The sequence below is a fragment of the Monodon monoceros genome, unplaced genomic scaffold, assembly GCF_005190385.1.
Source record: "Monodon monoceros isolate NGI ecotype Baffin Bay Population unplaced genomic scaffold, NGI_Narwhal_1 Super_Scaffold_10, whole genome shotgun sequence".
Lineage (NCBI taxonomy): Eukaryota > Metazoa > Chordata > Mammalia > Artiodactyla > Monodontidae > Monodon > Monodon monoceros.
Window position 1 is genome coordinate 28,651,667 of NW_021703766.1, and position 12,867 is coordinate 28,664,533.

Consider the following 12,867-nt stretch of genomic DNA (forward strand, 5'->3'; position numbering starts at 1 on the left):
CACAGGCCCAGCTGCTCCGCAGCATGTGGGATCTTCCCGGACCGGGGCACGAACCCATGTCCCCTGCATCGGCAGGTGGGCTCTCAATCACAGCGCCACCAGGGAAGCCCCCATATAAGGTTTTAATAAATATGTAATAAAATCAAACCAAAAAGGAAAAAATGTCAGCCCCCTAAGATTGACAGCAAAATGAACCAAATGAATCTAACTGTATATCACACTTGTAGCATGACCAAAAAAAGAGGAATTATTTCAAATGACTTTAAAATATAGTCATTTGACTAAAACTCCCTACTAGAACACACTCTAAAGACACAAAGAACTAGAAAAATAGTCTTACACCATTTTCGGCAGTCATATTGTTGACAGTAATGTTGGTATTATCCTTAAATCTTGTGTGTGTACCATAAGATAAAGCCAATAGTTATGTTGACAGTGGTTAGAGACATGATTTCCACTGTGAGAGAGAAGAGATACACCGTTAACATCAAAATTAAGAGCCTGTATTCATAAATTTGACGTGGAAATAGTATGAATTCATGATATATTTGCTCACTGAAAAAAATATATACATTACCTAGCTTTATCTGTGGAAAAGGTCTCAAATCAATATCCAACCCAGTAGCAATGAGCATCTCTAATGCTCAGACTATGATCTCCATTTCCCACTATAAAGGACCAGGATTGAAGAAATAGCTGATTCCAGATTCAGAAGAGGATATATACCAGATACGCCTAAAAAATATTGTACAAGAAAACAAACAAATGAAACTAATAGGTCTGTCCAAAGGTGTTGATAACTGCAGCCAACCTGAAAAGGCTTCTACTGGCCAAAGACAGGACAACTGAGCCACCATAAAGAATAACTGAAATGGCCTGAAGCACATTAAAAATGTTAATAGGATTTAAAAAATCTCATTGGTCAACTTGGAGATGCTAGGGAACCAACTCATTATTTTAAAGCTGAGAGTGTGTCGTTCCAGTACAAACTGTACCTCAGGGAACCAAATAATTCATGAGGGAATGTTACTCTTTATAGAAGTACTTCAGCCAATTTACAAAGAAAAAATAACAATTAAAATATCACTATTTTGCAAATCCCAGAAGAAATCATTGATTTCAGCAGTGATCATCAACAGCTGATAACATAATAAAAAGAGACAGCCAGACGTTACATGCATCCTCACAGAAGTACACAGCACCACTTATGAAGCATTCTTGCTAAAAAACTGAACCTGAATCTGATCAATCCTCTATATCTAACTACCATTTTCACAGAAATACAGGGGACAGAAGAATAATACTACACATTACCACAGGATACAATCAACAAAATCCAAGGTGGGAAACTACAGAAGGAGGAGAAAAAGTGAGCAAGCAAACATATGGATTAAAAGAGATTTATCAACCAAATTCAATGCATGGTCTTTGGTCTTTGAATCTTGATTTGAACAAAACAAAACACCAAACACACACATACATTTGAGACAACTGGGGTAATTTTAAACACCGACTAGATATTTTGTGATATTAAGAAATTATTTTACATTTTTCTAAGTGTGATAATGGTATTGTGGTTATTGTTTTTTAAAGGTTCATTGAAATATTTGTGGCTAAAATTATATGATGTCTGGAATTTGCTTCAAAATAATACAGTACCTAGAAGAGGAAGAAGGTGAATGTGGAGATGAAACAAGATGAGCCCTTAGTTGATGACTACTGAAGCCAAGTAGCTGCTATAGAGGAAATCATTATGTAATTCAATCTACTTTTGTGTTTGAAATCTTCAACAATGTAACTTTCAGAGATCGCTTACTTCTGAGCAAGACCATTTTAACTACCTGCTAATGACTCAGGCCTTTCAGAAAAAAACAAGCAGCACCTTAGGCGAACTCTTGCCTCTAAAATGCACACATGAACTTCACCTGTCATTGGTGAACTATTTTACTGAATCCACCTCAGTACATTTTATTGCCGAGATAAATTTTGCATCTTAGCAAGAAGCCAGACGTGCACAAATTTGTTTTTAACTTTTTTTTTTTTTTTTTGGCAGTACACGGGCCTCTCACTGTTGTGGCCTCTCCCATTGTGGAGCACAGGCTCCGGACGCGCAGGCTCAGAGGCCATGGCTCACAGGCCCAGGCACTCCTTGGCATGTGGGATCCTCCCGGACCGGGGCACGAACCCGTGTCCCCTGCATCGGCAGGCAGACTCTCAACCACTGCGCCACCAGGGAAGCCCCTGCTTTTAACTTTTTGTTCTAAAATATAATACATATTCAGGGACTTCCCCAGTGATCCAGTGGTAAAGAATCTGCCTTCCAATGTAGGGGACATGGGTTTGATCCCTGGTCAGGTAACTAAGATGCCACATGCCACAGGGCAACTAAGCCCGCACACCACAACTACTGAACCCGCGCGCCTCAACTAGAGAGCCCGCATGCTGCAAACTACAGAGCCCACGTGCTCTGGAGCCCACGCACCACAACTAGAGAGAAGCCTGAGCGCCACAACGAAAGATCCCGCATGCTTCAACGAAGATCCCGCGTGCTGCAACTAAGACCTGATGCAGCCAAAAGTTTAAAAAATTTAAAAATATATAAATAAATAAATATATTTTAATACACATTCAGAAAAACTCACAAAAAAAATGCTTGTTAACTAGGTCAAGAGATAGGACATTGCCAACATTCAAGAAGCTTCCCAATGTGTCCTCTCTGAATAGAGTCCCCTCCTCCCCAAGGAGAATATACTATCTTAAATGATAATCTCTTCCCTGTATTTCTTTATATTTTTATTATCTATGTATGCTTCCCAAATGATATAGCTTAGTTTTGTCTGTTTCCAAACTAAATAAATGGAAGCATTTCGTAAGTATTCTTTTGAGTCTTACTTGTTTCAATCTCCATTATGTTTGTAAGATTTGTCCATGTTGTTACATGTCATCCCGATACATGCATTCTCATTGCATGTAGTATTCCACTGTACAGATATAATTTATCAGTTATATTAGTATGGATTGTTTCCACTTTGGGGTTCAGTATGAACGATGCCTTTATGAACATTCTTGAACTAATATCCTGGTTTATATGCACAAGTTTCTCGAGGTTATAAAGCAGGAGAATTGCTGGGTCATAGGGTTTGCACATTTTCAACTTTACTGATGATGCCAAGTTACCTTCCAAAGTCTCTGTACCTATTTACACTCCTACTAGTAGCATCTGAGAGATGTTACTCCACATCGCTGATGCTTTCAACCACGCACCTGTCCTAGCCATGGTAAATACTCACATGTCCCTCATCAGACGAGCATCCTCAGCTCGAACCAGCAAACTTCGGATCAGATTAGAATGATCAGCCATGTCAGCACTGAGCTTCTGATGCACTGAGTGATATTCACCCACCTGGAGACCATGAACAGCCAGGAATTAAAAAGACCTCACAGGGACTTCCCTGGCAGTCCAGTGGCTAAGACTCTGAGCTTCCACCGCAGGAGCCATAGGTTTGAGCCCTGATCAGGGAACTAAGATCCCGCATGCCGCATGGTGGCCAAAAAAAAAAAAAGCCTCACAGGGCTTCCCTGGTGGCGCAGTGGTTGAGAGTCCGCCTGCCGATGCAGGGGACACGGGTTCGTGCCCCGGTCGGGGAAGATCCCACACGCCATGGAGCGGCTGAGCCCGTGAGCCATGGCCACTGAGCCTGCGCGTCCGGAGGCTGTGCTCTGCAACGGGAGAGGCCACAACGGTGAGAGGCCCACGTACGGCAAAAAAAAAAAAAAAAAAGCCTCACAAACGTCTTGAAAGCTAGATAAACTGAAAAGACGCTATGTATTATATATACCGAGGCCCTTTTTTTATTTAATTACTTATTTTTATTTTTGGCTGTGCTGGGTCTTCGTTGCTGCACGCAGGCTTTCTCTAGTTGCGGCGAGCGGAGGCCACTCCTCACTGCGGTGCATGGGCTTCTCATTGTGGTGGCTTCTCTTGCCGTGGAGCACGGGCTCTAAGCAGGCAGGTTTCAGTAGTTGTGGCACATGGGCTCAGTAGTTGTGGCTCGCGGCTCTAGAGCGCAGGCTCAGCAGTTGCGGCGCACGGGCTTAGTTGCTCCGCGGCATGTGGGATCTTCCCGGACCAGGGCTCGAACCCATGTCCCCTGCATTGGCAGGCGAATTCATAACCACTGCGCCACCAGGGGAGCTCCACCCTTTTCTTTCTGCCGTTCACTTGCCCCATCTTAACTATCTTCCGGGTTTCATCTCCTCCTGTGCTGCCTCCAATACTCAAAATGACATTCGATGTGAATCTTACCCACGTCTTAGCAGCGTGAGCCCAAGCAACACAAATATTAACATTTTAGAGATCTGGGGTAGGGATGTTGTTATAAGTGGGGACAAATCACAATCCTTTTCTTTTTTGATTTTGGGTTCTTGGAAAGCACTAAACCAAAAAGCAAAGTAGATACAACAGATCAGATGAAAGGCTAGCAAAGGAAAATGTTCATTTATTGTTTTTAAAGTGTCCCTCCAAACCAAACAGAAAGCAGGGTGCAAGAGCTAACCACTCACTTTTATAAAAGATATCTTTTTAACTCATGAACTCTCCAATACTAGCTCAACTTTTATTTTAAGAATTTTCAAGTTCTTTAAAACATGACTATCATGTAACATATGTACGTTTGTAGTACCACTAATTTAGGAGAAATATTTCAAACATTATTAGACCACAGTGTTCTCTCAAATGCACCCACCAGGTGCCCTCACCTTAACTAGCACCTTTCGTAATTCCTCGAAATAGACAGGGAAATCGGCTTCTACCTGAAGGTCCTCAATAGCAAAAAATGATGCCATCGACTGGATGATATCACCAGCCAAATCAATATCATCAGTATTTATAGTGATCTATCCAGAGAAAAAAAGACAAGTTAGCATCCTTGGACATTAAAGACAAACTTGGCTGAAACTACCTGAAATTCCCCATATCCAACACATTTATTGAACATAAATGTATATGTGGTGATAAATAAAGATAAGGTCTAGCCCTCAAGGAAATTACAAACCACATTAATTATTTCTAGCAGCAGGCAAAAAAAAATCAATCCTCTTGCTTTATAAACCGAACAACAAGGTCATTCAGACAGGGAAAATGTTTTGTCCTCCTCTGTATTCCTAACCGTCCCAAATAAGGCAAGGAATGGGTGAAGGCAAGGGGGGAGAGAAGCAGAAAACCTCTGTTCTAGATTATATGCCCGTGTCAGAGATGATAACACTAACAGACTAGGCTGAAACACGTGGTTTTATGACCTTCAGATTGGTTTCACCTGCCTCACTTTACACTGAACGTTAAATGTTATGTGAGAAATCTGTGCCCGTAACAGTAAAAATTACCTCTCCACTAAGTTTTATTTTTATACACAGCTGGCCACCATTCCGTAAGGATGTGAAACACACTTGAAATGGAACATTCTGAATGTTAGTGTCCTCTGGTAACAGAAAGTTCTGGTTGAGCCACATAAAAACCTTAAAGATGAACAGGATGAAATGAATTTCCATTTTTAAAGTACAGTCATTATTAAGAGTTATCCCGCTTTCTAGTTTTACTCCTTGGAAAAACAAAACAAACAAACAAAAAACAAAGAATTATACTTCACCCCCACCAAGAAAACACTATTCACACTCCTTTTTCCCACCCCATGCATGTTCTTAAGTAACATTCATAATTATGTCTGGTCCCACAGCATGCGTAATTTTATAGCATTTTCTACTTAGACATAATCTTATATGCAATGTGGAAATGATTCAGGTATGAGGGTAATTCTGTTTACATGATAGCTCTTCTGTGGCTATATCCTGCTTAAAATCATTCCATTCCACTCTTTAAAAAAGTTAAATGAAGTTTGCACACATACAGCACAAACACAGAGATACATCCACACTATAAGTAAAGAATTAATTTTAATATAAATAATAATACTTTACAGTGGTTTGCAACACAGGTTCCACATAAGATCCACCTGTGAGGCCTTTTGAAAGGGGCAACCTGTAGAGTTTCATGTTTCACAGGCCAGGAAGGGGCCTGAGAATCTACATGATTAAAAGCCTCACTGAGAATTCCAAAGTCCAGCCAATGTTAAAATCCACAGGTATTAGTCCTTTAAACTTTACAAAATGCTATTATACCAATTATGTAATCCTCAGGGGCCCCCTTGTGAGGTAAGACTATCCTCACCTACAGATAAGAAAACTGGGGCTCAGACTGTTGAGGGGAATTCCATAAGATCGCTAAGAATTTACTAGTTAAGGTAGCACTTGAACTCCAAAAATGTTCCCATTTCCAAGTCCCCACTCTCTTTCCATCCTGATGCACGCTCCTCTTGGAACACTAGATCCAACCACACTAAGACTATAAGAAAGAGAGGAATTGAAAACTGGGAAGAATTCACCTGTGACTAAGGACTGCTTAGGTAATAAATTATTAATAATTATTATTACTAATAAATTATCCAAAATAAATATTTTTGAATAATTTTTCAAAATGGGAGAAGATATTTTAGCAACATTTTTGGTACAGGTTATAAACAATCCAACTCCAGGCTACATAACCCTTTCATGTCATATTTACTGCTACCAAATAACACATTCATGTAATTTCCCCCTTTCTACAAAAAAACATCCAAAGGATTCTAACGTGCAAAAGTGCTGAAAGAGAAAAGCCAGATACTCACCCTCTGTGCCCGTTCTGCGATGATAAAGTTGACGTAACTGAGCGGCTCACTGGCAGAGTCCGGGCTGGTCAGCGCATACATGGAGAAACGGGGGAGTTGTCTTGTCAACTCAAACACATGAAACTGGGTGCTGTGGCCAACCAACGGAACACAAGAGAACTGTTTATGTAGAATTTATTTCAAAGGGCAAGGCCCAGAAAATAAATGCAACGTCACTACCAGGTCATCAAGCTGACATTTAAGGGTTTCAATAAAGAAACTCCCCCCCGCCCAAAAAAGACTTGAGGGTTAAAGTCCCATATGTAATGGTGTTTGGGGTTTAGTGACATCGTGAGTCTGTGTACATATTGGGCTGGCCAAAAAGTTCATTCCGTAAGATGTTACGGAAAACCCCGAACGAACTTTTTGGCCAACCCAATACATGCCTGCACCAAGGGTTTAAAACACTCTAAAAGGAATGTGAAAAGTTTTTATCTTCCAAAAATCTAGTGGTTTTCTTTCACTAGCTGAGGTTACGTATGACTCTCATGTAAAGGTGCAACCTAACCTTGTAGTCTTAGTGGCAAAAACTAAATCATTCTTTAAATGTATTTTTGGAACTTTTGTGAATATGAGATCATCTGACTAAAACCAGAAATAACCATCTTAAACTTATATACTCGTTATTTTTTTTTGAAAGATTTCAAATTAGAGAAATAAGAGGTCATAGGAAACCTTGCCTGGGTGGGAAGAATCATTAAACGGCTTCTCCGGCCCCACAGAATCCATGACATAATGGGAAATCTACACATTTTGCTCTCTAACTGCTCTCTGGAAATGAACTGTGACTTGCAAAGGGTCACCTGCTCCTGTAGCCCACGAAGGTTTTCAAGTGCAGATCCACAGGGACATCTTTGGGAGGTGTAATTGGGATGCGGATGGAGCTGGAAAGGTTGTGAATGCTGGGATGCACCACGTGGCTTTCACCTAGAAAAATTCCCTCTGCGAAAATCAATACTGCTCGGATGATGGTGTCTGCAGGGAAGAGAGAAGACGGCAGTCCAAGAACCACTCCAAGATGGCACAGGTGCCAACACACCAGCTCCAAGTAACGACTTACCATTAGAAGTGGAAATGCACAACTCTGCATGGGCAGCCTGCGCCTCGCTCCCCAGACTGACGGAGAGGGCAGTGTGGAGCTTGGTGTTGGCCGGGATGATGCCCCGATGCCCATCAGCCTCATTCAGTGCACTGCTCAGTTCGGCCTGCAAAACGCCCCACCCACTTGCAGCTCAGTCACTGGAACAGTGACCTAATGTCAATTTTAAATAACATGGCTATTTAGCTTCAGAAGACAGATCCCCCATCATCTTATTCACCTGATTCTTTAGACTTCGGAGGACTCACCTCATTAGTGCTCTCACTCTAACCTGGCTTCTTCCCCGAAGGAAAGTACTCTCACCCCTTCCTGTGGTTAGGGTCCCGTGTCCCCCAGCATGTCTTTTACATTTTTCTGCATTTCTTTTAGTAACTAAAGAAGTTCACTTAGTATAGCAAATTCAAATACAGTTACGCGGGCTTCCCTGGTGGCATGGTGGTTAAGAATGTGCCTCACAATGCAGGGGACACAGGTTCGAGCCCTGGCCCGGGAAGATCCCACATGCCCCGGAGCAACTAAGTCCGTGTGCCGCAACTACTAAGCCTGCGCTCTAGAGCCCGCAAGCCACAACTACTGAGCCCACGTGCCACAACAACTGAAGCCCGCGCACCTAGAGCCCGTGCTCCACAACAAGAGAAGCCACTGCAATGAGAAGCCTGTGCACTGCAATGAAGAGTAGCCCCCGCTCGCCTCAACTAGAGAAAGCCTGTGCACAGAAACGAAGACCCAATGCAGCCAAAAATAAATAAATAAATTTATTAAACAAAAAACAAAAAAAAACAAATACAGTTACGCATCATGGGACAAATTAAAATCCTACTCCCCAGCTCGTCCTCCAGCCAGTTTGGTACATACACGTACATACACACACATGCGCGCGCATGCACGCACGCACACACACACGCGCACACACACACACAGCTTCTGCAGGTGTCAATTTTTATGTTATTTGTTGTTGAAAAAGATAAGTTACTCGATACATATTGTTCTCGCTTCCTTTCATTCAGTAATACCACAGATACCCTTCCATATCAGTCCCCATATAGACACTTCACTCTTTTGAGCTGCTTAATATTCCCCAGCCCACAGTCCCTACTACTGATCAAAAGTTAAGTTGCTTCCAACTGTTCCCTGCTACAAATAGTGCTGCAGTAAATGTCTCTGAACACTCATGCAAATATTTCCATAGTTTAGCTGCCCAGCAGTGGAATTTCTAGGTTAAAGGATACACACCCTCTTCATTCTGACACTAGCAAAAAGGCAAACCATCTGGGCTTCCACCAGCGGGGAGGGGGAACCCACACCGTGGCAGACGCTGAAACTCTTTTCACAGCTGCCAATCCTCCTGGTCATTCTCAACTTCTCAGACTCCCATGGGCCCTCCACATTAGGACCTACCTTGGCATTGTCCTCATAGTTACGGAGCTCCAGCAACAGGTTCTGCTTTTTCTGACTCAGCTCTCGGATCAGGTCCTGCTCTACGCTGGTGTCCATGAGGTTCCCTCTCATCTCAGCCGTGCCTGGCAGGTAGCCCCGGACTGACAAGAGGAAAAAACACTCACCAGACTGAGGGATAAGCCCAGGTACAGCCAGGTCTACTTTTAAGTCATCAATTACCTGTTCTTAAAAGCTAAGTTTTCATTTCCCCAACTTAGGTGAATTTATTAGGATGAAAGGATATCAACACAAACACTTTATAGTGGAATTTCCCGGTATTTGGACCCAAATCAAAATCTGACTTTTCAAGGATTTTTCCTGTCCCGATTTACTTTCCCCATCCACCGAGCAGCAGATTAACTGTATGTGGCCATCCATCCGGTAATCTCCCTCCACCACACCAGCAACTGCAGAAGAAAAGTTGTCCTTAAAGATGACCTCCCCAGTTCGGTCACTTCGAGCATCGACCTAAAAATAAAACAAGAACTTGAAAAATAGCTTATGCTACAGTTTTTTAAAAATAACACAAAATTTTAAAGTTGAATCAGCTTTAAAGTCAGCTATGGTCTAGAAGTTTTCAAGAGTATTCCATGGGGCCCTGTGGCTTCTCAGGACGTACCTACGACCATCAGGGCCAAGGGGCCACAATCAGCTCTGTTTTCTTTTTCTTATTAAGTAAAAGCTATTTTACATACTGGCCTGCACATAGTACTTCCTTTGAAGAAGTGGGTTGCCTGAGAGGCAGTACATTTAGAATATACAGAACAGTGCAAAAGTCCACCGCCTGGGTCTGAATTCCAGCTTTGCCACCGGGGGCTTTTTTTGCCTGTGGGATCTTGGACAAGTCTCTTAACCACTCTGTGCTTGGCCTCCTCATCTGGAGGTCAATAATTGATTGATCTGGAGATCAATAATAAGAACATGAGGAAAATAACTGTATCCACACCTCAGAGTTGTAATGAGGCCCAAAGGAATTAACACGTGGTAAGCACTCAGAACAGGGCCTGGCACATAGAGGCATACAAGACATGTTAGCTCTATATACAAATTTTATCTTTACTATATGTAAATGTATACAATATAGTTATAGCTAAAGTTTGAAAAATGCCAACCTAGCCCAATCTTCCACCATATAACCTTTTGTAATAGCCCTGTTTAAGAGTCCCTCTTCCGGGACTTCTCTGGTGGTCTGGTGGTCTCAATGCAGGGGGCCCGGGTTCGATCCCTGGTCAGGGAACTAAGATCCCACATGCTGCAACTAAGAGCCCGCATGCTGCAACTAAGAGCTGGTGCAGCCAAATAAATAAATAAATATTTTTAAAAAAAGAGTCCCTCTCCCACGTACACTACTGAGACACCTCAGAGAGCCCTACTATCCTCTGAGTCTCCTCTTCCCAAGGGAGGCAAATAACCAACCCATCAGAAACAAAAGCATCTCAGAACGACAATGAAGGATAACCACTTAAAATGATGACTTTGTTCGAAGCAAGAACATATGCATTATATTAATAAAAGGCTAGCTACAGAAAATCTAATAGAGCAAGCATCTCAGTGACCACTGTTTCTGTCTTTTCATAAACATCCTTCTGGGCAAAACTTTGCAATGAAAAACACTAATTTTAGGTCATAGCTTACTACTAGTTCCTACCCCTTGTCTGAAGAATACCATGCTCTTAATAACAACATCAGTTAAGCCTGAAAATTATGGATGCTAAAGCCTGAAAGGTAATGAATGGCCCATATTAACCAAAGCTCTTCGCACAGTAACAGAACCCTCGAACTCAGATTGAACTGAACTTGCTTCTTTCTCACTACTCCATGGCCTTCAGCATTGCATTTCCACAATATTTAGCAAACAAGAGGGTTCATTTGCTAAGAAACAGGACGACGAACTTATATTTCTGTGGATTTTCTATTCTTTTGCTTTATCCAACATGAAGGTTTTGCCTTGGAAGAGAAGATGAGCCTCCAACTCAACAAATGACCTACTAAAGAAAAAGTCAGTTGACTAGTCGCAGTTAATTTAGTAATTTTGTACCTATATTCACCTGTTGGATCTGTATATTTTCCTTTCAATGCTATTTCTGTTAAGTGCAGATATCAACTTTTCTACTTATATAATGAACTGTATAGTTTTCTTATCTTTTTTATGCCCTACAACAGATTATATAATAGAAATTTCTTAAAATTTTGAAAGCATTTAACGAGAAAAACATCTAGGTCCGGAGTCAGATCGGAAGGTTACTTTTGATAACTTCTCAAGTCAAGTAGTTTCTAATTCTCGAATCAACCATAATAATTTATATTCCTCCAGAACAGGGTCCCCTTTATGGATTTTCAAGTTTCTTAATAAGCAACTACATGGTCTTCTTTTATCATTTTTAACATCCACTACCAAAGACAAAACCAAGTGGAGAAGTAGCAACCAACATAACAGTTTTTTAGAATCTGTTTTTCACACAACACCAAAGGAAGGTTACAAGGCACTGGCCAAAAGTAAAGAAAAATCAAAGAAGAAAAGATAGAATTAGCTGATCTCCTCCAGGCAATCGGCACTGACAGATGAAAGAGCTAGGGCAAATGGTATCCATGGAGATCTGACAGCTACTGAAGCAGTTGCTAACAAGATAATCCTGACTTGCCAAAAGACTGTAGAAGATTCTGATTTGAAGTTAAAAAAGGAAAGAAGCAAAAAAATTCTATTTTGAAGTTCTAGCTCAGAAAACAATATGCTAACATAATTCTTCCCATTAATTCTGTTTTTAGTCAGACTTGAAGATTTACTAGAAAAGACCTATACACAGTTCACTATTAGCTTATTAAAAATCCTTTTTTTTAACGTGCTTATGCTTAGGATCAACCTGATTAAATTGATTCTCATTCCTTCAAGGAAGAGATTTAGAAAGAACCTTCCTAGAGATTTTCCCCCAAATAGCGCTTATGAGACGGAAAGGACACTCACTCACTCTGCAGTGTTGATAACTAGAGCAAGAATAAAAATACATGGGAAGATTATAAAGTTACATTTGAAAGCACAGCCAAGGAACTCAAGTTTATATTCTCGTGTTACTGCTGAGTCATACAGCCAATGTATCTCAGACAATTATTACTTTAAATCATACTTGAACTCTGTTTAAACTTACCTTCCCATTGGACCAACCGGTTATCAGTTCACACACTCCATCAGAATTAAGGTCAAAAGCATGAATGCTCATGGCATGATTTTTGGACTGAAAAGGAATTTCAACAATTAGTACATAAGTCTCTCAATAAGTATAAAATCCCTGAATCTCAGAGGCTTAATCATACTAACTTTAATTCTCCAGTATCGGGCTGTTTTGTCATAAACTCCAACTGTGCCATTGGAAAGGGCATAACCAAATCGACTGCCATACATGGGACAAAGAGAGGTGATTATCTGCAAAAAATAATGATAAACACACAGTTCGTTAAGGCTCAATTTAGTGCAAAGTGTGGCTTTATAAAACTGCATGTCTTGGGGGCTTCCCTGGTGGCGTAGTGGTTGAGAGTCCGCCTGCCGATGCTGGGGACACGGGTTCGTACCCCGGTCCA

At 41.3% G+C, this 12,867-nt stretch overlaps 2 protein-coding genes across 7 annotated transcripts in view; one reads left to right on the forward strand and one right to left on the reverse strand.

Moving 5' to 3' along the window:
• Window positions 1–2,053, forward strand: part of OGFOD1 (2-oxoglutarate and iron dependent oxygenase domain containing 1) — a 38,643-nt gene extending 36,590 nt beyond the window's left edge. Inside the window, exon 13 of the mRNA XM_029241126.1 lies at window positions 1,594–2,053. Within this exon, the coding sequence (XP_029096959.1) occupies window positions 1,594–1,602 (9 nt within the window). The 3' untranslated portion in view covers window positions 1,603–2,053. The remainder of the gene's footprint in view (window positions 1–1,593) is intronic.
• BBS2 (Bardet-Biedl syndrome 2) overlaps window positions 1–12,867 on the reverse strand; it is a 32,566-nt gene that overhangs the window by 5,231 nt on the left and 14,468 nt on the right. For 2 of the 6 annotated variants that reach the window (XM_029241072.1, XM_029241062.1), the window contains exons 6-15: window positions 12,608–12,712; window positions 12,438–12,524; window positions 9,627–9,762; window positions 9,256–9,395; window positions 7,819–7,963; window positions 7,562–7,733; window positions 6,720–6,849; window positions 5,383–5,514; window positions 4,759–4,896; window positions 3,291–3,403 (exon numbers count right to left, since the gene is read on the reverse strand). In XM_029241072.1, coding sequence (XP_029096905.1) covers window positions 3,291–3,403; window positions 4,759–4,896; window positions 5,383–5,514; window positions 6,720–6,849; window positions 7,562–7,733; window positions 7,819–7,963; window positions 9,256–9,395; window positions 9,627–9,762; window positions 12,438–12,524; window positions 12,608–12,712 — 1,298 coding nt within the window. Of the gene's footprint in view, window positions 1–44; window positions 736–3,290; window positions 3,404–4,758; window positions 4,897–5,382; window positions 5,515–6,719; window positions 6,850–7,561; window positions 7,734–7,818; window positions 7,964–9,255; window positions 9,396–9,626; window positions 9,763–12,437; window positions 12,525–12,607; window positions 12,713–12,867 lie in introns of those variants that run through there. The other 4 variants (XR_003796430.1, XR_003796428.1, XR_003796429.1 and 1 more) reach the window with 4 other exon arrangements.